Below are 20,311 nucleotides of genomic sequence, written 5' to 3'. Positions count from 1 at the left end.
TTACAGAATGTGTTACACTGAATTAAAGCTATGAGAAAAGCATCATACAGTATAAAGTCAAATGACTATCAAAAAGTCATAATGCCTGAGTAAATTAGACACCCTCAGCTCTAATTAAACTTGAGCAAGATATAAGAAAGTAATAGCTGTAGTGTTCAGGGTCCCGTTTTACTTGACGTTTCTGAACCACAGTGAACATGAGTGGGGCCGCAGCTCGTCAATGGCCCGTGGAGCTATGCTCACCACCGCCTGCAATGGAAGTGCTGGTGAAGTGCTTCCCGCTGTCTTTGGTCATGATGAGGAGCTCTGTGTCCTTCTTGGAGGGCACGTTCTCCTTCTCCAACAGCAGGAACTTGTAGTCCTTCCGGAAGACATCATCATTGTGGGGACTAGCTGGAGCACCTGGAGGACAAACACAGGGCGTGAACCACTGTTCTCTGGGACTGCGGCCTTCCCTCACTGGCTGCCTGCACATTTTGGACTGACCTCAAACAGCAGTTTCCATCCACTGCATTCTCCTCTCATTAAATACCTAACCATAAAATACAAATGTGTGAGATTTGTACCTGCATACAGTAGTTAGTTAGAAACATTAACTATTCAAGGAAAATAACACCTTTTAAAAGAAGTTCTGACAGAAGTGTAGACATCCACAAGGGATATAAACCAGCAATGAATCCAGCGAGGGTGACATGTGGACGTGAAAAGGTGCACCACTCAGATGCTTCCCCATATTAATTCCTCTCATTTGGCTACGCAAAAAGCAGATTTAACACAGGGACCGTAACAGAATGAAACATACTCTACATAGCTTCTGACACTAACAGCATGGGCAATTGTTCTTCAACAGACCTACACTCAGTGCCTATGCCCTTTTCTTCAGACTCACCAGAGGATGTGGAGACCCCAGTGCTGACAACCGCTGAGCCATTGGCTGTCTGCGACACATTCTTCTGCACCCCGTACACTGTGAGACAAGGACACACACAGCACCCATGAGAACAAACAGGTTTGTTCTAGTACTGCTGCACATTGAAGAAGACCTTTTTAATGGCGAGGCTCTTCTTAATGCCTCTAGATTTTAATTAGCTTTGGAAATGTACTTTAAAGCAATATCATATCAAGCTTGTTTTCAAATAATATTGTAGATCTTCATTCTTCTCTGTATTAGAAGTTAAATAGAGGAAATCTTATACAAGGATTTCAGACTAAAATTTTGCATGTATGCAAGAGATCTGTTGTCCTCACAAATGACTGCATTTAAAAAAACAGCATTTCATTCCAATTTAATGCATGACAATGCAACATTATTATTTTGTTGATTATATTATTATATTACAATTACATTTAGCATTTCACTCATTAACAAAGAAAATATATCACCTGGTGGAAGAGGACTTGAAAAAGATTTGAATTGTTATGTTGGTAGGCATTTACATGCATGATTTTCATTTCCATAAAGGAAAGCAAAGCTTTGTGTGGCTTGATCAGTGTGGAAGTGTGTCAGTCACATACCTGGTGTTCTACAACTACAGTACTTCATCCCAACTTTACTTATCTCTACCTTAAGTAAGAGTAACTGAACAAAAGACAGCCAAACTAATTCATTTTCACATGTACCATTATAAAGTGAGAATGGATAATTTTGGAACTTTGCTTTAATTTGTATAGTACAAGAAAGCCATATTTGTTAAGGTTCAGCAAATGGCACTGAATCAGAAACTGAAGCTTGAAAATGTAACAATATCTACCTAACTATATTTTACTGAAAATCAATGAGACCGTACCTGGCTGGCTGTGTGGTCCATTGGAATTGGCCAGGACACTGGAGCTGTTTGTCAGGTTATTCTGAACACCATACACTGAGGAAGGATATGATACAGAAAGCAGAAAATGTGAAGGTGTCTTACTATACATTAATACAATTTAAGAAGTATATTTTACAATGTAAAATTACACCTAAACTTTTAGGATCCAGTAGAATATGGTTATGCTTTTGTCGTAAACACTATTTTTTAACTTAATTATTTAAGTGGTTTAGGGAAGTCCCCTTCTTGTGCATCCCCATATAAATTAATGACCTGACTGTTGTGACATATTGATTTTAACCTAGCTGCATCCTCCAGTTTATTCTGAAATATTTATATTAGGTATCGTGCAAGTTCAAACCTTAGCGATTATAGTTTAAACTTTAGTATTTCTCATGATCATTTTTAGTTCTAAATAATACAATTGCAAATCCCCTGCATATTAAAGAAATCAGTCATATCCAACATAAATTATTTTAATGTACTGTTAAAAAATGAACTTTTTTTTCCCCAGCTGTGATCATTCTGCAGGTCTGGTTTTAAGCAGAAAACTTGTTTTTTTTATTATTCCTCCTTTTTACTGTTAATAGATCCTAACCAGACGTTAAGCTTTCACTGTAGGGGTATTTGAGTGTACAGTATATCATTTAGAATTTCTCAGTTGAGAATTCTAATTGGAGCATAAGACCCATGGCAGTATGTGCATTCAATAATGTGTTGCTGCTCCAATGCTCTATTCTTAGGAAAAGCAGACGCGACTGAAAAGGAGCTCTTCAAGTTCCCAGAGAGCCCCAGTGATACAGAGCTGGACACACAGTGGTTCTGCCAGGGTACAGAGGAGCAGCAGGACTGACCTGTGCTGCTGGTGGTCAGACTGCTGCTCAGCTGGGGGCTCAGCGCCAGGTTGTTCGGGACACCATGCACTGCAAGGATTCAGGCAAACACACAACAGAAGAAAGGGAAGTCAGTAATCCTATATGTTACACCGCGGAAAACCAGGCACTGAGGTGGACAGGTTTCTCAGACGTCTGCTCTTTATTTGTGCATAACTCTTCACTGACACAGAACTCCAAACACCCCCCAAGGTACCTAGGTACGTAAAGCGGTAACCCCAAACCAAAAATGCAACAGCATTGTAAACCCCAAACAGACGCTGTGTGCGACATAACTGTATGTATTGAAACCCCAAAGCCTTGCTCTGCACACAGAAATGCTTGGAAGAAGAACTAAAAGTGCAATTCACAGCACATAAAACATATGAAACATTTGAAAAAAGAGTGGCCTAGGATTAGAACATAACAATAAAATCCTATTATGGAAAGCAGGATTCATCTGTCTTCCTGTAGTCTCCAGCTGGACACTTTTAGTTTTCTGATCGAAGACCACCAATCACGAGACCCTGTTAGATTACAGTGTGGTGGGACTGACCGGATAAAGAGGAGGGGGCATTAGTATTCAGAAGCGACGATCCAGGTGACAGGTTGTTCGGGCTGGCCTGGAAGCCGTACCCACTCATGAGGGATGAGCCAGTGGGCAGAGTGGAGCTCGCCCACATGTAGGAGGGCAGGGCAGATTCCAGGATAGTGGTGTCATACTGTCCTGAAACTGCAACACCAAGTAAAGCCATGTAGTTACTCTAGCAAATAACAGGTCTGCAATTTAAGAAACATCATGTGTTCAGTCAGGATGACCAAAACATCTGTTTTACTCTTGAAATAACGAACACTTTCTACATTTTACAGGTCTGTAACACATGTTCCTGTCTGAGCATTATGAGGACCTACTGTAAGGTCTGTTGGTTTCTCAACAGGAGATGTGATTTTGTGGGTATTTGGAAAACAATATAGGGAAAACACTGGTGTTTTCGTTTTGTATTCCTTGTAGATGCCAGCCATTTTCTTTCAATTTTCAACTTTTCTGAGTTAAGAACATAAGAAATGTTACAAATGAGAGGAAGCCATTCAGCCCATCTGTGCTGTTTGGAGTTTATTAAAACTGATTTTTGTGGTTATTTTAAAAACATACCCCACAACCTTACCATGGATCAACCTTTTTACATCCTTTGCTGTGCTGGGATTGCCAACAGTCTTCTCCATAGATTGAAATGGTTTTCCAAAGTTTTAAAACACTGATTTACATGGATTACATTGTACCCCACTGTGCTTTGCTCTGCTGCAACATGATGATCCACAGCAACCCTCTTAAATGTTTTAAGGATACTGAGTGACCTCCCAGTGGAAAAGTAGATTGAATTCAGTGCTCTGTGATCATGTGGAAATATCCACCATAAAGCCCTAGCTAAATTAGATTAGATATTATAAATATCAGAGGGTTCCTTTGGTCTGTAAAACCTGTTATGTGCTCACATTATTCCTATATAACATCCTATCAAAATGTAACACAATCCCCAGGGCTAGCAAGAGCAGTAGGAGCCATTCCCTTCAAATGTAAAAGAACACACGGAAACAAGCTACTGCAGAGTTCCCGAAAGACAAATTTAAAATAAGCGAAGCCTGCTATAGTATGTTAAAGTCTAACAATTTCCAAAACAGGAAACATAATTTAAAGTGACAATAAAGGAAGATCCAAATAAACTGGAAACTGAAATGTTTTTCAGGAGTTTTAGCATAATTCAATTGTAGTTTCCTGACAATCAAAAGTATCATAGCAAGAGGGTTTTTGTAACATAACCAACACTCCAAACTTCTTCAACCCGCCCTCTAAATATTACCCTCCGTTCTCAACTGAGAGTTCTGCCTCAGGTCCTGCTTGAGACACACCTGTCTGGGAACCTTCAGTCACAATCCTCGTTTCCACAGTTGCCTTTTTGGGGATAGGCAGGGTGTTGGAGGGGGAACGCGTGGGGCTGACACTGGCGGACCGGCTTCCCCTCAGCAGCCTCTTCACATCGTCCAATTCAGTCCCTGAAAGACAGGTCCCGGAGGGGGGCAGGGGAGGATCAGGCACACATGCTGACCACCCTCCGTGATGCCCCTATCTTCAAAACTCTCTTTCCTTATTTTCTCTGTACTTACATCTAGTAGATGGAGAGGCACTCTGCAGCCTTGCTCTGATTTCACTCTCTGAAAAAGAAGAAAGAGTTTTTGAAAGCACACAATACAGGCAAACAGTTCAAAGAGTAGTTTGCTCATCGGGCACTGCCTGCTTCAGAGGTGCACATAAAGACTGAAATATGATAGTAATGACAACCAATCTTATTTCAAAGGGTCCTTTTCAGATGATTCCCTGTGTGGGTGGAATCTGTGGCCTCTTGCATCCTTATAGCCTCTTACATCCTTAAATGGCCTCACACCTTCCTTTACAGAAGAAAAACCCTGGTATGTTTTTGAAAGTGGGCAATTAAGCATTTTAAGTTACTCAAAAAATGCTAAACTAGTAAATAAAACAATGAAAGTATTGGAAGATAATATCACAGAATATTCCCTTTTCAGGCTTAATTTTCAGGTCTCTTTCATTTAGATCAAATATTTCTTCACATATAAACCTGTTTACTGGGGGAGAAACACTCACTGAATATTATTCAGGCATATTATTATATTATCACTGTGGAGACAACAGCACACGAACTGAATTTGTTACAGGAATGACACAATGCACAAAGCTGTTTAGAAGCTTAATATCACCACCTTTACCTCTGCTCTGGCTCCTCCCTCGGGTGGCTGAGCTTCCTGTGCGTAAAAACAACGAACAGGTATATGTTACAATGGTATAAAGCTCACCAGACACTGAACATGTAATCTGCCAGCTGCTGAAAACTTTCAATGTCAATTGACTTGCAGGAAAGTGAAACCACACCTATGAATATCATACTAACTTCAGTCATAACCAGTATACGATTTACAAATGTAACATATCTTAAGTTAATATAACCATTATATGATTAGGGATGTATGTTTAGAATACAAAAAATACTGTTGGTTTTAATAAAAGTGTACTAAGAGTTTGTTGATATTAATCTACTATCAGGTCCATGAAGTGGGTGTCTTTACTGCATGTCTGAACTCCTACACAATGTTTATAGACTCCCTGTCTACACACAGGTGATTCTGATCCATGCTGCAGAATGCTTGGACAACCAATTTGTTCAATGTTTGATTTATTGCTAATTGATGCATTTCTATAACTAAAGAGCTGTAAACAAAAACAACTGCAGTGCGAGGGACAGGAAAGGCTAGAGTCAAACAATACCTTTATAAAAACCCTACTGGTACTGTTCTATTCAAGGTTAGCTATCTGTTGTCCATGAGATAACCAAATAGTCCTAGTAAGGGACACATTGGACAGGATACACACATACATGGACATAGGGACAATTAGATAAACCAGTTAATCTAGCCATCATGTCTTTGAGAAGTGGGAGATACCAAAGCACCTGGAAAAGGCTCGCACAGACACAAGGAGAACATGCAAACTCCACACATAATCCCCCAAACTGGGAGAATGTGCAACCTCATACAGAATGGTTCCCAGGCTAAACTGAACATTGAGGCAGCAGTACTTACTGCTGGCCACCACGCCACCACACTGCTGTTTCTAATAGTATACTCTGTGGTTTGTATAGTAGAAGATTCAGTATGTAAGATGGTTTTTGGAATTCTTACCAAACTCTTTTCTTGTGTACTCAGGGGAAGAGTTCCCACTGGAACTTCCTATAAAGAAATGTTAAAAAAAAAAAACATCCCATGACAACCATAAGAAAACTCTTTTACAAACCATGTGGTTCAAAAGAAACACAAAAAGACTAAAGTCTAGCACTAACATCCTACTAAGTAATAAGTAATATCTGTTTTAGATTAAAGCCTGATATTGATCACACATATATTTTGTATTAATAAAACAAACTTTAAAATTAAACTCAAACCCTATAGAAGGAAACAGAGGATGGAGTTAGTTTAATTTGTCTGAGTTCCCCAGTGAGTCACAGAACATTTCTTCAAAATTCAGTGAATACTCCATCAGTGAATTTTTTATGTCATGTTGTTTTTGTTTTGCTTTAGTTTTTGTTTCATATTATCACAAGCAAAAGGACTGAGATACAGTCAGAATCACAGTTTTCCACATGCTATTTTATGATTTTATATACATAGAAACTGCCTTTTTAAAACCTAAAAGTTATTTTATTACACATATTACTTTATTTTATGAATAATTCATTCTTGTACAATTAAAGTTAAAAGATCATAATAATAATAAACTTTATTTTATATAGCGCCTTAAAATGTGGCTTTTCATAGCGCTTTACAGGATGACAATAACAATAAATAAGAAGAATACAACAATAAATAAGTAGAATACACAAGATAAGACACAATTACAATATACAGAGGAGACCATAGATGTTGGTACTAAGAAGAGCAGAGGGATGAAGAATGGAGCCAGTTAAGTAAAGGCTTTTCTGAAGAAGAGGGTTTTGAGTCTGGATTTGAAGGAGTTTAGAGAAGGTGACTCTCTGATATCCTTGGGCAAAGAGTTCCAGAGCTTGGGGGCATAGCAGGAGAAGGCCCTGTCACCCATACACTGTAGACGGCCTTGGGGGACAGTAAGGAGGGCAGAATTTGAAGAGCGGAGGTTGCGAGGTGGGGAGTAAGGCGATAATAGTTCAGACATTATCCTTAGGTACTGAGGTGTCAAGCCATGCAGAGCCATATAGGTGAGCATGAGGAAGTTGGAAAAAGAAGCCTGACCTAAAGTAAAAACACCTCCGCAAAGAAAATTCTAATTGACCGGCTTTTGATTCTGATGCATGTACCGCATGAAAACAAGAATCCACAGAAAGGATAATACAGAGAAATCCCAATAAGCCCATGAATACACTGAATCAGAAAAACCATGGTGCAGGACACTTTTGAAAACATCTTTTCAAGCAATTTGGTGTCTCTTCTTTGAGTACAGTTATCAGTAGGATAGTTCATTCCATACGTGTGAGGAGTCATGTTAACTGGCCAGCGAACAGAGAAGCCTCATCTTCCCTCCTTGCGGCAGGAAGCAGCAACGCGTAGCTCACCTTCATATCCTCCTGAGCGACTGGTCATGCCCCTCCTCTCCAGGGTGGACACAGGGGAGTAACTGAGGGACGAGGTGGAGCCCTGGGCTCTGCGGGAGGAGCCTGCGTTCCCCCTCGAGCCACCACCCCCTGAAGCTGAAGGGGCAAAGCAGGCCAGTCAGCCATTGGCAGCAGCCAGTCTAAACCACTAACCACAGCCAACAGTACTGAAATGGCTAACACATCTTCTGGATGAAAATCCTGCATACAGTTCAAGGTGAAAACTAAAAACTTATGAAATACACAAAACTAATCACGATAAGCGTACATGCTTTTACCAAACTTTGGATTGGAGTCTGTGGAGTTAACTGGATGTTTACACCACAGACCCGAGTACTAAGCTGAGGTAGAAACAGCTGTGAAAGCTTAGGGCTGTTTCTGAGGTATTTTCCCGGAGGGGGCAGAAATAATAAGATGAGAGTTGCCACTGTGTGCTCCTCACATGATGTGACATAGCTGGTGCTGCTCTGTGTGACGAACTTCTTTTCCATTCCCAGACCCCCAGAGCTGCTGGAGAAGCCACCCCTCTGACCGCCGCCGCCGCTGGAGCCCTCTGACGGGGTGAAAAACAACAGAGGCAAACACTCAGTTACTTCTGTCCGCTGGGAAATCCCACTAACAAAGACACCACTTATCTTGTCAAGGCAAACATATTGTTTATATAGAGTATAAGCAGGCTCTGTTACAGGCAAGACCAAGGCTTGAGTGCCTTTACTGTCTCAGCTGTTCAGGAGGCCCCTCAACTGCAAATTCAACAAGTTTACAAATTATCTCAAAAATCTAAATCACTTATATTGACCAGATAGAGCAAGTGAGCTCACTGCAGGTCTGAGGGCCATTACTCACTTGGAGGTAGGGTTGTCAGTCTTGATGTTGTGGTTACAGACTCTGTCAGAACTGCAATAAAAAACAACAACACTTTTTTATAGTCGGGAATAGTACTAGGCTTAAAAGTGTCAAAGAGAGGAAAACATGTATCTGAATATTGAAATACCACATGGAAACGATCAGTTGTGAAATTCATTAAAACTTCTAATCATCTATACATATAAAAATATTATTGTGTACTAGGTAGGTTTCAGTGTCTCTTCTGCTTGTAGAATTAAAAGGTGTCAATTATAGAAAAAAACAATACAATGATTATGTATGTCAAGAATGAAAGATTAATTTCCTTATTTTTGAAAATAAACAAGTATAATTTATGCTATTTTTATTTAGAAAGTAAACTGCTCTGTTTTTGGTTATGCTCTTGTTGGTTCTTACTGGTCGTGTCGCGCAAATGTTCACGTCTATTTGCTCGCATTCAAAAATCACTGTTGCCCTCTAGTGTTTTACTGAAGTTATGCACAGGTTGCAAAAACAGCAAATTGAATTCCTATGGAACGGGAAAACTCACCTTTCCCAGATAATCCCAAACTCCCACCTGTATTGTTACTCTTTCTTGTTGTTAAGATGTCCATTCCATGTTACCTATTCAGAAAGATAACAGACCTACTTTTAGAAGAATAAAAAAAATTAATAAAGGTCATACCCTATTCGTAATCATGTTTTGCCTGGAATTGGTCAGGGCTTCAAAAAAGACATATTTCAGCAGCACACACATCTTCAGGAAATTACATAAAAGCGGTGTAAACAAAAATACTATTTACTTTTCTATTAACACTTAAAAATGACTAATAGCGAAATAATTTTGCCAGAGCAATGTAAAAACAACACGTGGGGCTTGGATTCAGAAAGTACACACAACTATTGACCAAGTGACATGTTTCATGCACACAAAATATGAAATGGTCCCTGTGAAGAAATGGGCTGTCCTAATGACCTACTGGAACTGGACTCAGGTAAGGGTGATAGAGCTGGGAAACAAGCCATCAGGGATAGAGTGGCTGCAGTCTGGTCTCAGAAACAGCTGAATTAGTTTAAATGAAGCCTGAAATAAAATCAAACCTGACACTGCTTTAGATCTATAGGGAGTTTCCAAAGAAACTTAAGGAAAGGAAAATACTGATATCATATTAGTAAATATAAAATTACATGTTATTTTGAAGGGATCAATGTAACACTGTAAGAGGATACACCAAGTGTCCCAGCTGGGATACAAACCCACAGCCTTTTAGTTATACAGTAAGTCCACAACTATTAGTGTGGAAACACAATATGAGCCTTGTACAGAGCCTTTCACATTATCGTCATGCCTTCTGTCTTCAGTCATTTCATTGTCAGGCGCAATAGCCAAGTAAATTGTGACCATATTCCCACAAATTACCTTCAATTCAAAAATATTTTCACAAGCAATGTTACTAACAAAATGTTTCTTGTACTTACTTATGAATTACTGTACATGATGGCTTTAATTAATCAGTTGGTAATGCCCTACAATAATGGTTTGTTTTTTAATATAATTATATAATATAAATGACCACACAAGTCATAATACAGTATATACATGACAAATTAAACATCAACGATACATTTCAAAATGCTATCACCCAAGTCACAAAAATAATTCAAACATGCCAGAATTGAACAAGTACACAGGAGCAGTATGGCTCTACTATCACATAAAGAAATCAGAAGAAGATAAAAAGGAGTGAAGATACCACACAATCCAAAACAAAGGTTGCCAGTCCTGATCCTGAGGATAGAAACTGACTGGTTTCTATTGCAGCTGATGTCTTGACTTAAATGGATGTTTGAATGAACCAAAAAGCTGCTTGGTCAGGGCCTTTGTGAGGTTAGGTTTTAAAAGGTAAAAAAAGGCAAAAGATAAAAGGCATCATCCTATGTTGGAATGTGTGAGGAACTGAAAACAATTCAATAATTCAAATTAAATTTATTAGTAGGTCTCTTAAGGGCCTTTGATCCAAAGACTGGCAGTGTTTATGGACATTTATGGAATATTTCAGATATGTATTTAATATTCAGGCGGACATTTAAAATAAAGCATTACTAAAATACAAATTTAGAGAAATTATTTAAATTGTTACCATTTTAATATTGTGTAAAACTATTAATCTACTTAAAGAAACATTAAACATCACTAATCTGAAATGTTATTTATTACTATACTTCACAAGAGTAATTCAAATGCCATTATAGAAATTTGAAACGTGTGCTCCCAGCGTCTAAAACAGTTAAAAAATGTTAACAAGTATTACGTACAGGTCTTTCGGTGTAGCAGAGACAGTTGTCCACTAGTAGGCAGTATTTCTTTACATCAGTTTTTCACGGTTTAGCTCCGGGAGCGCCGTTGTGACTTCTGTGTTTTTTATAACATGGGAGCATTAGTCTGGATAATTCAAATTCTTAAACTGATTGTTTATTTGTGGTTTTACAACAGTTTAAGTTCTTATATGATATGATAAGGTTATAAATGAGCTTGAATCCTTTACCAGATACTGAACTTCAGCTCTTGTCTCTCTCCACTTTTTGCAACGAATTTACCAAAGAGCTGATTTATAACAATAATTAAGACAACGTGTTCTAAATCTACACGTCATTAACTGACAAATTACTAACACTAATTGCTGTTAAAAAATATGACGCAAAAATAATTGTAAACCAACTTAGTTCTGTTTAATATCTTGAAAATGACTGCGTAAAGTTTACACTGTATAAAAAGTTTATAATGGCTTTGAATTGTATGTAAAGATTAGTCTGAGCTGAATGCAGAAATTGTTAAAAAAATTAATTGGTTCAATTAAGGATTCAATTATATTAATTGATTAAACACTGTTGGAATTAAACCACTACAGAGAGTTATTTTAGGACCAATCTTGGAAAGCACTGCTTAACTTAAGTACAATGTTACCTTAAGGTCTGCTGCCTCATAGCTCTTAGATTAAACTTGATTTAGTAAAGTGATTTATTTATTTTTTTTACTTGACTGAATTTCATTTCAAAGCCAAATGTAAACTGAAATCTGTCTTTAATCCCCTATAACCTCTCTAATCCTGCACCACTGACTTGCATGCACACAAAAACAAGTTACTTCCAAGTACCAGGGTTTACAGTATTTACCGGGGATTATAATGTTTACTTAGCTCAATCTCAATATGATGGGTATTGATGCAGTTCTGTATCAAACCAGATTATCACCCATTTACACTCAGGTGAGAGTGATCTGCGAGAGTAACAGTTCTCAAAACCTCAAATACTCAGACTACTCTAAATTATTACTAATGTCAATTATTAATTATATTACTATTAAAGGGTACTCTAAACATTTCACTACATCTACATTATTTAATCAAATAATATTGCAAATACCATTTCTGAGCATAATGAAAGACCGTATTCTAATGTATGCCTTATTGCTCTCTATTGTGTGCCTTATTGCTCAGCGGTTTTTAAAAGTGCAGCAAGTAACATTGTAATAAATAGAAGATTAACTTCAGCATAAACCTAATTATATACTGAGTTCTTTCAACTATTGCAAAGACGTTTTGAGAGAACATCAGAAGATGGGAACTTGGACTCCACTGTGTATTATAATACAATGTACACAGCAGGAAAAGTCCATACAGTAAACATTGTTATTTGCTCACTGTGCAACACTGTGTTTTTTCTTTCAGTAGCACAAAGCAGTGTAGCAATCCACCAAGACAAATAATTGTGTTTTCCCACTGTCTGGAAAAATTAACCACACCGTTTGTCCACATTGATTCAGGTGCATGCCAGGTCTTCTCAAGCTAGCTTTTGTGGTTAACCATAGCACTGTCCTGTCTACAGCAGATCTATAAGAATTGTTGTACATTATCATTACATACTGATGAAATGTTCGTACCACTGTTATGAGCAGCCATTACAAAAAAAAAACAGTTTGGAATTAATGTTCTTATAATAGCATTATAGCACCTCCACACTATCAAGTGCAGTTTTCCAGAGGAAAAAGATTATGATTGCGATTATGCTATAGCACCAGACTTAAAACATTCTTTAAATGTTGTTTTATTTGTGTTCATTTTTCTTTCATAAAGCACACAAATTATTATTCCTCCAACTTGTTGAGGTTTATTCGAGGTAATCAGTAGTTAAGGCACTTTTTAACAATCTGGATGGGATTGGTATATTACTAAAGATATGAGACCAAAAGTCTTTGAAAACTTTGTTCTGTCTGTACTGAATTACAAGTCCCTTTGGACTTGTACAACAATAGATTGCAATTGTACTACTGGTGTAGTGTTCCAGGACACAAAGAGCACCACACCCTTATTTCAGATCTTCAATTAGATCCACAGGCAGCCAAATGTTGGTATTCCATTAACACAGTAATAGAAAATGTGAGCAGACATTTGGCACTTAACCAGTTCTTTCCTGATTTTGAAACCCAGAGTCACTGATGGTCCCTTGCTTGAGAATGTGATGGAACTGATTTGAACAGGTTGTCACTGTGAAAGACAACTCTGACATGTGGGTAGATGCTATAAAACATTCAACTACTTACAAATCAATTAGAGTGTCATGCCATTCTGTGACATTTAAACTATAATGGTGTCACATTCCTGTGCTTCAAGAGCAAAATTAAGAGTTAAAATGTTATATGTGCAGTATGTAGTATATGTATTGGGCTGATTTATTTATCAAAATACATTTACATTTGCACCCAGTTATTAAGCAGGACATTTTACTAGAATAATTATAGAATAATTCAGATGAGGGCTCTTGCTCAAGGGCACAACAGCAGTGTCTCACAGGGGATTTGAACCAACAACCTTCTTGTTACAAATACAGTATTTACCTAGTTACCTCTAGCAAGTGTGAGCGAAATAAAAAGTGCCAAGTCCATTTTAGAAAGTTAATAGACTTTTTAGTGTAAGATTGCAACAGATCTTGAATAATGTGGAGTTTTTTTCACTTTGTTTATCATTTGAGGACAAGGGAGGGGCTCCTTAAATGTGTGTCACTATGGAAATATTTTTTATTGTCTTCAATAGAGTTCTGTCTGAAGAACAACTGGCAACCAACTATTCTTTATAAAAAGAAGGCCTTTTTCTTTCCAAAACAAACTTCTGAGTGGGCAATCTTTCTGTCTCAGAATACCAGGATAGGAGGCTGGAGGCATACCCACACCACTTCAAAAGATGTTGGTAACAATAGTACAGAACAATGGATGCAACCCTGTAAAGTATTCACGGTACAAGGATTAAAATACTCCAAAACTGGCAGGGAGGCTTTACAAGTGTACATGCACGGACACTCATAAAATCCCCTTTTTTAAAGTGAGTAAACTATATATTATAGGACTATAATATAATACAAAATATTAAACAAAACTTCAATCAAACAAAACCTAGATACTTGCACTCCTTAAAATGAATTTCAATACTTAGACCTAATATTTGCTGCAAAGGCCTGATGAAAATAAAATCATGACCAAAATGCTCTGAACATCGTTTTCCACCATTGCATTTCCACAAAGTGGATTTCATGAAGGAGAATCTATGTGGCAACTACAATTCCAAGCTTATGTCTCACAAAATTTTGGTTCCCATACAAAATATCATACGATTCTCAGTTGATATTGGAATTCCAACACCTCCCTATAATGTGTACAGCACATTAATGTGAAAATATATTTTTAGAAGAACAGTACAATGAAATCATCATTTCCTAGGCAAGTAGTAAGTAGTAAGTCTGTCAGAACAGATGACAGGTTTTAAAAACAATCTATTTTGTGAAACAAACAACAACCGACTGTTCTATGCCTTCAATGACATCTAAAATCTAACAATGACTAAAAAATATAGAAAAATGATTGTCTCAATCTATTCATTAATAAGATAAATCAGGACATTATCAACGCGGTTCCATCCAGTCCATCGCAGGGCACACGCAGACACAGACATGCACACACAGCCATGCCAGAATGTCTGAGAGAGAAAACTGGAGCACCCAAAGAAAACACACGCGAACACGGACAGGACATGCAAACTCCACACAGATAGCACCCAAGGTCCAGAATTAAATCAGGGGCCCCAGTGCTGCAAGTGGTGTCGAGTTTGCATGTTCTCCCCCAGGTGGGGTTTACTCCCACCTTCCAAAGGCTTGTTGGTTAGGTTAATTGGTGTCACTATGTACATCTGCGTGTGTGCCCTGTGATGGGCTGGACTGCTGTCCAGGGTGTGGTCTCGATTTGTGCCCCGGCTTTCTGGGATAGACTCGGTGTTGCCAGGGCATTTCTTGCAAGTAAGAGGCCTTCTTGTAATGGACGAATGGCTCAACTTATGTGGTAAAGTGGATAGAATTTGCCTCAAGGTTATTTTACAATTAAAAAATGTCCACACACATTGGTGCACTGAAACAGTGTTGAAAAGGTCATTAATTTTATTTAATATCATTATAAAGAATACCTGCTCACATTTTAATAGATACTACTTAACTTCTACTCCAGTAAAATAATCAAATTTCTTAATAAAAAGACACATACTCACACTGGAGATAATTGTGAAGTTCTCTAATTGTGCAGGGAGACAGTTATCTGCTCATATTGAGTTACAAGCTATCAGAAAGCATGAACAATAGAGCCTCTCTGCAAATTACTTGTCCAGACACCACTAGACGGAGCATAAATAAATTCTATAGTGCACATAAGGTGTTCTTATTTAGGTTTATTTTTTTGTTAGTAATTATTACCATTCAGAATCACTCTTTTGAACAAAATTTGCACAAAGAGAACCTTTTAGCATTTGAGTAGAAACAAAAAAAAACATTTACTGTATTATTAATAATGGCAAGTACAAAAGATGCCAAAATAAACAAGAAACATTATTTTGTGCTCATAATCTGCATGCCATTAACAGCTTAGAAATATTAGATGGGTTCAAAGCTGTGTGCTGAAGTTAAAGGTTTTTTGTAAATAAAAATAAAACAATAGTTCAATCATACTCTAGAACTTTTTGCTTCATACTCTGGAATATGTGTCAGTATTTTCCAGGTTTGGTATTATTAAGGATTTTCAAGGATTTTTATACACCAAAATGAATCACTTATTGGATCAGAGCACATTTGTTTGGCATATACAGTACATTAAATTAATTTGTCATACTGTACATTCTCCTAAGGTTTTAAATTAAACAGTAGAAAAGCTTTTGGTTGTGCTTCTTGTTTAGAATAAACAGATTTTAACATCTGTTTGCAATCTGTATTTAAAAACAGGTGAATCACAATTGATGGCTACATGCAGCAATGAAAGACATTTCTTATGTAATGTTTTTGCACCAATCTACATTGTAGCCTTCATAATATTACGTGCTATAGTACGTTTCGTCCTACATAATACACAGTATAATATAGTCACATACCGTAAAACTCAAATCAAAAACCTCGAAACAGCAATTATTTCCCCATTTTTCAGATGTTTTTCATAAAGTTTTATAATCTAATAAACCTATTCCCTACATGGGATTTCATTTATAGGTTACAATATAGAAAAAGTGTCAAAAGCTTGTAATCATAAAAATTAAGAAGAACAGATGAACAGCAAAATATTTACAGAAAGATTACTCGAAAAACCAACGGCTATTCAAGAAGCGCAGGAGCTACAGTTTTAAACAGCGTGGTAAAGAGCGAACAGGTGGACGACGACATTCAAAACAAGTCAGGCTGAGTAAGGCATTCTTCAAGCGTTTGGAGAGTACTGATTACTAAATACAGTACAACCAAAAAAAACATTAATCTGTAAATCGAATGGAAACACAAATAGGCGCCACAAATCAAATTTCCGAAGCAAAAACAAATATTACATGAACATTTATAAGTATATTGCTCTTTGGGCATATAATTAAACGACCTACAATGTGCAAAATAATTCATACCTTTATCGCCTTAATAATCCAAGAAAATGCGTCCGCAGATGTCCGTTCCCCAAACCTTTTTTATTTCTTATAGATAAAGATCCCTTTTCCAGCACTTTTTGTATCCCGTCCGTGGAAAGGTGGGCTGCTGCTGACTGATCTTGCAGGAATGCTTGTGCTTTGCCGTTTATTAATTACTTTTTCCTTTTTTTCACTGCGCTTTCACCAACAAGTCTAAACGCAGTGTGGCGAGGTTGCGGTTACAGCCGCGCCCATTTTTTTAGCTGTCAAGGTGTGCACAAAACTTAAAAAAAAATGCCCTCGGGAGACCAACTTTAGGTAATAACTAAATGTGCTAGAGGAAAAAGGGGTACTGTATTTACTGAGATGCTGTAGATACGGTAATTACTTGTTTTTACACGTTTGACGTGTGACGCTCGGAAAGTGTTAATGTCCAACAGTTTTGTTGTTTATATTGTTTGTCTCAGAAATTATGCACAATTAGAAGTTTGTTTTCTCCCGGAATGAACCGGTTGTCATAGTTACCTTTTTTCCCTGCAAGACATCATCCTAACCATAGTGTAAATCTGAAAAGTTATTTCGAATAATTTCGATTTGTACTGTATCTTGTTAAACAGAGAATAAATATTTGCTGTCAACGAAAAACACAAAATTAAGCTCGTGATATGCCAACCCAATAAACTATGTTAACAATACGGTAGATGTTATTAAAAAAAATAAAACAGCTTTGCTTCGGTAGTAAATTTTCGTTTTTTTTCTAAAATACAAACTATGATTTTTAGAAGTATAATATCTAATTTTAATTACTAATTAATTGCATCTTTATTACAATAAACGTATCGTTCAATTGTCCAAACTGCATTCTTTAGGAAAAAATGTTTATTACATAGAGAAATAAAAATGACCCGATTTTCCCTCTGGGCAAATTGCCCATATAATACAGTATGCATTGTAGAGGGGGGCATTTGCCAAACAGGGGGGAAAAAGCAAGGGGTGTGATATTGCTACAGTGGCAACCACCAATATGTCCATCACAATAAGGAATACTGTATGTTAATGTTAAAAAGAGCAGTTAGCATGGGAACTTCCGAAACGCTTTTAAGTATGTATAGCGAAATTTAAAAAATAATGTTTCTGTTTGTAAAGTGGGTGTAACTGACTTCAAAGTTTATCTGTTTTTTCTTGTCAATACTCCATTATCAGTTGTACCAAGAAAAAAAACCGCAAACCGTTTCAGATTTGCGTTGTTCTGTTCTTTTCAATATTACCGACTCGTGAAAATATTCCTGTTGTGATCTTATTTTCAGACTTTTCAGCTAACAGTTCGGTACTTTTTTGTCATGCAAAAAGAAGTCTTTATAATGTCATATAATGTCAATGGCACGAAATACCTGACAACTAGACAATTCGACATTACTATTAAAAGTGATGGGTTAGCTACTGCAAAACACCATTCTGTCTGATCACATTTAATTTAATTTGTATATGTTGTGATCATGTTTTGGAAGCTACTGATCAACATGAACTTAGAATGTTTAAATCGCAGCCATGGTTTATCAACCCATACTAAAGTTTTCATAACAGTCAAAACACTGGCAGCTTAGAGTAAATTGATTCCCATGCCTACATTGTAACTATAGATTGTGTTTAACAATTGTACATACCAGTTGATGTCAGTTTATTATATATATATACATTCTATATATATAGTATACAGATAATTATAATACCTGCTGTTTTGAGTCTCATTCTTATCTAAAGAAATGGTCAATACCAGAATCCCTTAAATTACATTTGTTACATTAATGTTTACAGTACTAAGTCCTACAGTGATTCTATTTCTTTCAAGAATATAACAGACCTTAGACATTTAATTTTCAAAACAAAGTTTTCTCTTTATGCATTATTGTGCATAGGGTTAAAAATCCTGGGCAAAGCCAGACATTTCATTTGTAAATCACAGAGTTTGTAATGGCTAGTCATTTATGGGAATGCACATTAATTCAGACAGCACAGAAATGATATAGCTGCTTCAAATTCCACACTACATATCAAAAGGCCCTTTTACAGGATTACAGTTCACAGAATAAATTCAGTCCCAGAAAAGTCATACAGGAGCCATGCTGTCTTATCATTTCTGCATTCACTACAGGTAGCTGGACAAACAAAACCAGAAATATGTCATTTCCATTTTACATCAGACAACATAGTTTCCCAAATAATCTTAACAATCTAGGTTGTTGTAATAAATGTAGTAGTTTTCTGTAGTAAATTCACTACTTTATGTAGTAAATGTAATACTTTTATGTATCACAGTTTAAGAGATGTATTTACTGTAAATCGGATCTACTGTGTATCTATATCTTTAAACCAATCTGTACCTACGATATGCCTTGAAACCTGAATAGAACTTTATTTCCTATTAAGAAATGTACTTATTGAGCTCTTATAAAAATAGAAGGATATTGCTGCCACGCAGGAATGAAGGTATATGAGTTTAACTCTTCAGATACAACACCATTACAATCAATAAACACAAATGAGATTAAGAGTGTGGCTTTTGTCACTTTCATAGCTAAGCATTCTAAAACCCACTTTGTAGCACATATGAAAGTTTACATTTTAGCTTACGTCACCGCAAGAAAGCTAAATCTACGTAAGAAACAGCATGGCAATTCATTCCTACAGAATCCTACTCACAGATCTAATCAGACTTCTGCAAAAATAGCATAGCCGTTGGATTGTAGCATACTTCAATCCAAGTACACAATACTTGTGTTGTGATCACAAACTGTTCTGTTGTCATTATTAAGTAACACCATTTAACCACTAAACATTTTATAATTAATCACAAACAACTTCCCCAGGATACAATTCAAATCAATGAACATGATCACCACAGAGCCAGATGACATACTGTATTTTAGAAATGTATTTACTCAAGGCCTTTTACTACCTACAAGCTCTTGGGTCCCACATATTTAGCACACATACTGTAGAACACAATGCAGCTCTGTTCTGACAAGATGTTCTGCAGCAGGGTATACCCAACAGTACAAAACAATTAACTACAGTACAATGAATCTTACATCCACACAGACAGAACAATTGTCTCATTCACTAACAACACCCCCAAAAAAACTAATAGCACCTAGAAAATATTTTTCACTACAATTGAAAATCCACATGGCAATTCAATTAGCACCACTAGGTGCCACTTTAAATAGTTGGAACTCAAAACTATATTGTACAGGGCCAGGTCAGTTTATATCTGCTTGATGTTGCTTGGCAATTAATTTAAGTAAGAAAATACCAGCAGGTATTACCTGTGTGTTATGTACACACAGGTAATCCCAGTGTGTACATAACATTCATTAGCGGTAAATTGGAATCTATTTAGGATGAACTGGTCCTTCAAGGTATGGGTGAAAAATTAGAATCCGAGTGTATCTCTAACCCCACAAAGAAATTGTCTTTTCACAGCCCTCTGCCTTGCTTTCTTTTGTTTTATTACACCTTGCCTGTACATGCTCATAGCTCCATCAGCTGAATCTGACATGTTATGTATATAACAAGAGCTGGTCCAGGCTCCCGTGAAGTGTAGTTCAGGATGCTATGCAGAC

General features: G+C 37.0%; 1 protein-coding gene across 2 annotated transcripts in view; it reads right to left on the bottom strand.

Moving 5' to 3' along the window:
- col17a1b (collagen, type XVII, alpha 1b) overlaps positions 1–17,155 on the bottom strand; it is a 44,510-nt gene extending 27,355 nt beyond the window's left edge. For both annotated transcript variants that reach the window (XM_015347494.2, XM_015347495.2), the window contains exons 1-14: positions 16,689–17,155; positions 9,269–9,342; positions 8,719–8,769; positions 8,315–8,425; positions 7,834–7,968; positions 6,431–6,478; positions 5,462–5,497; positions 4,844–4,891; positions 4,589–4,732; positions 3,237–3,413; positions 2,663–2,731; positions 1,788–1,862; positions 890–967; positions 244–402 (exon numbers count right to left, since the gene is read on the bottom strand). In XM_015347494.2, the coding sequence (XP_015202980.2) occupies positions 244–402; positions 890–967; positions 1,788–1,862; positions 2,663–2,731; positions 3,237–3,413; positions 4,589–4,732; positions 4,844–4,891; positions 5,462–5,497; positions 6,431–6,478; positions 7,834–7,968; positions 8,315–8,425; positions 8,719–8,769; positions 9,269–9,332 (1,195 nt within the window). In that variant the 5' untranslated portion in view covers positions 9,333–9,342; positions 16,689–17,155. The remainder of the gene's footprint in view (positions 1–243; positions 403–889; positions 968–1,787; positions 1,863–2,662; positions 2,732–3,236; positions 3,414–4,588; positions 4,733–4,843; positions 4,892–5,461; positions 5,498–6,430; positions 6,479–7,833; positions 7,969–8,314; positions 8,426–8,718; positions 8,770–9,268; positions 9,343–16,688) is intronic.
- Positions 17,156–20,311: the final 3,156 nt, after the last annotated feature.

The sequence above is a fragment of the Lepisosteus oculatus genome, chromosome 4, assembly GCF_040954835.1.
Source record: "Lepisosteus oculatus isolate fLepOcu1 chromosome 4, fLepOcu1.hap2, whole genome shotgun sequence".
Taxonomy (NCBI): domain Eukaryota; kingdom Metazoa; phylum Chordata; class Actinopteri; order Semionotiformes; family Lepisosteidae; genus Lepisosteus; species Lepisosteus oculatus.
Note: the sequence above shows the minus strand (reverse complement) of the source record. Positions and strands in the feature narration are given on the sequence as shown.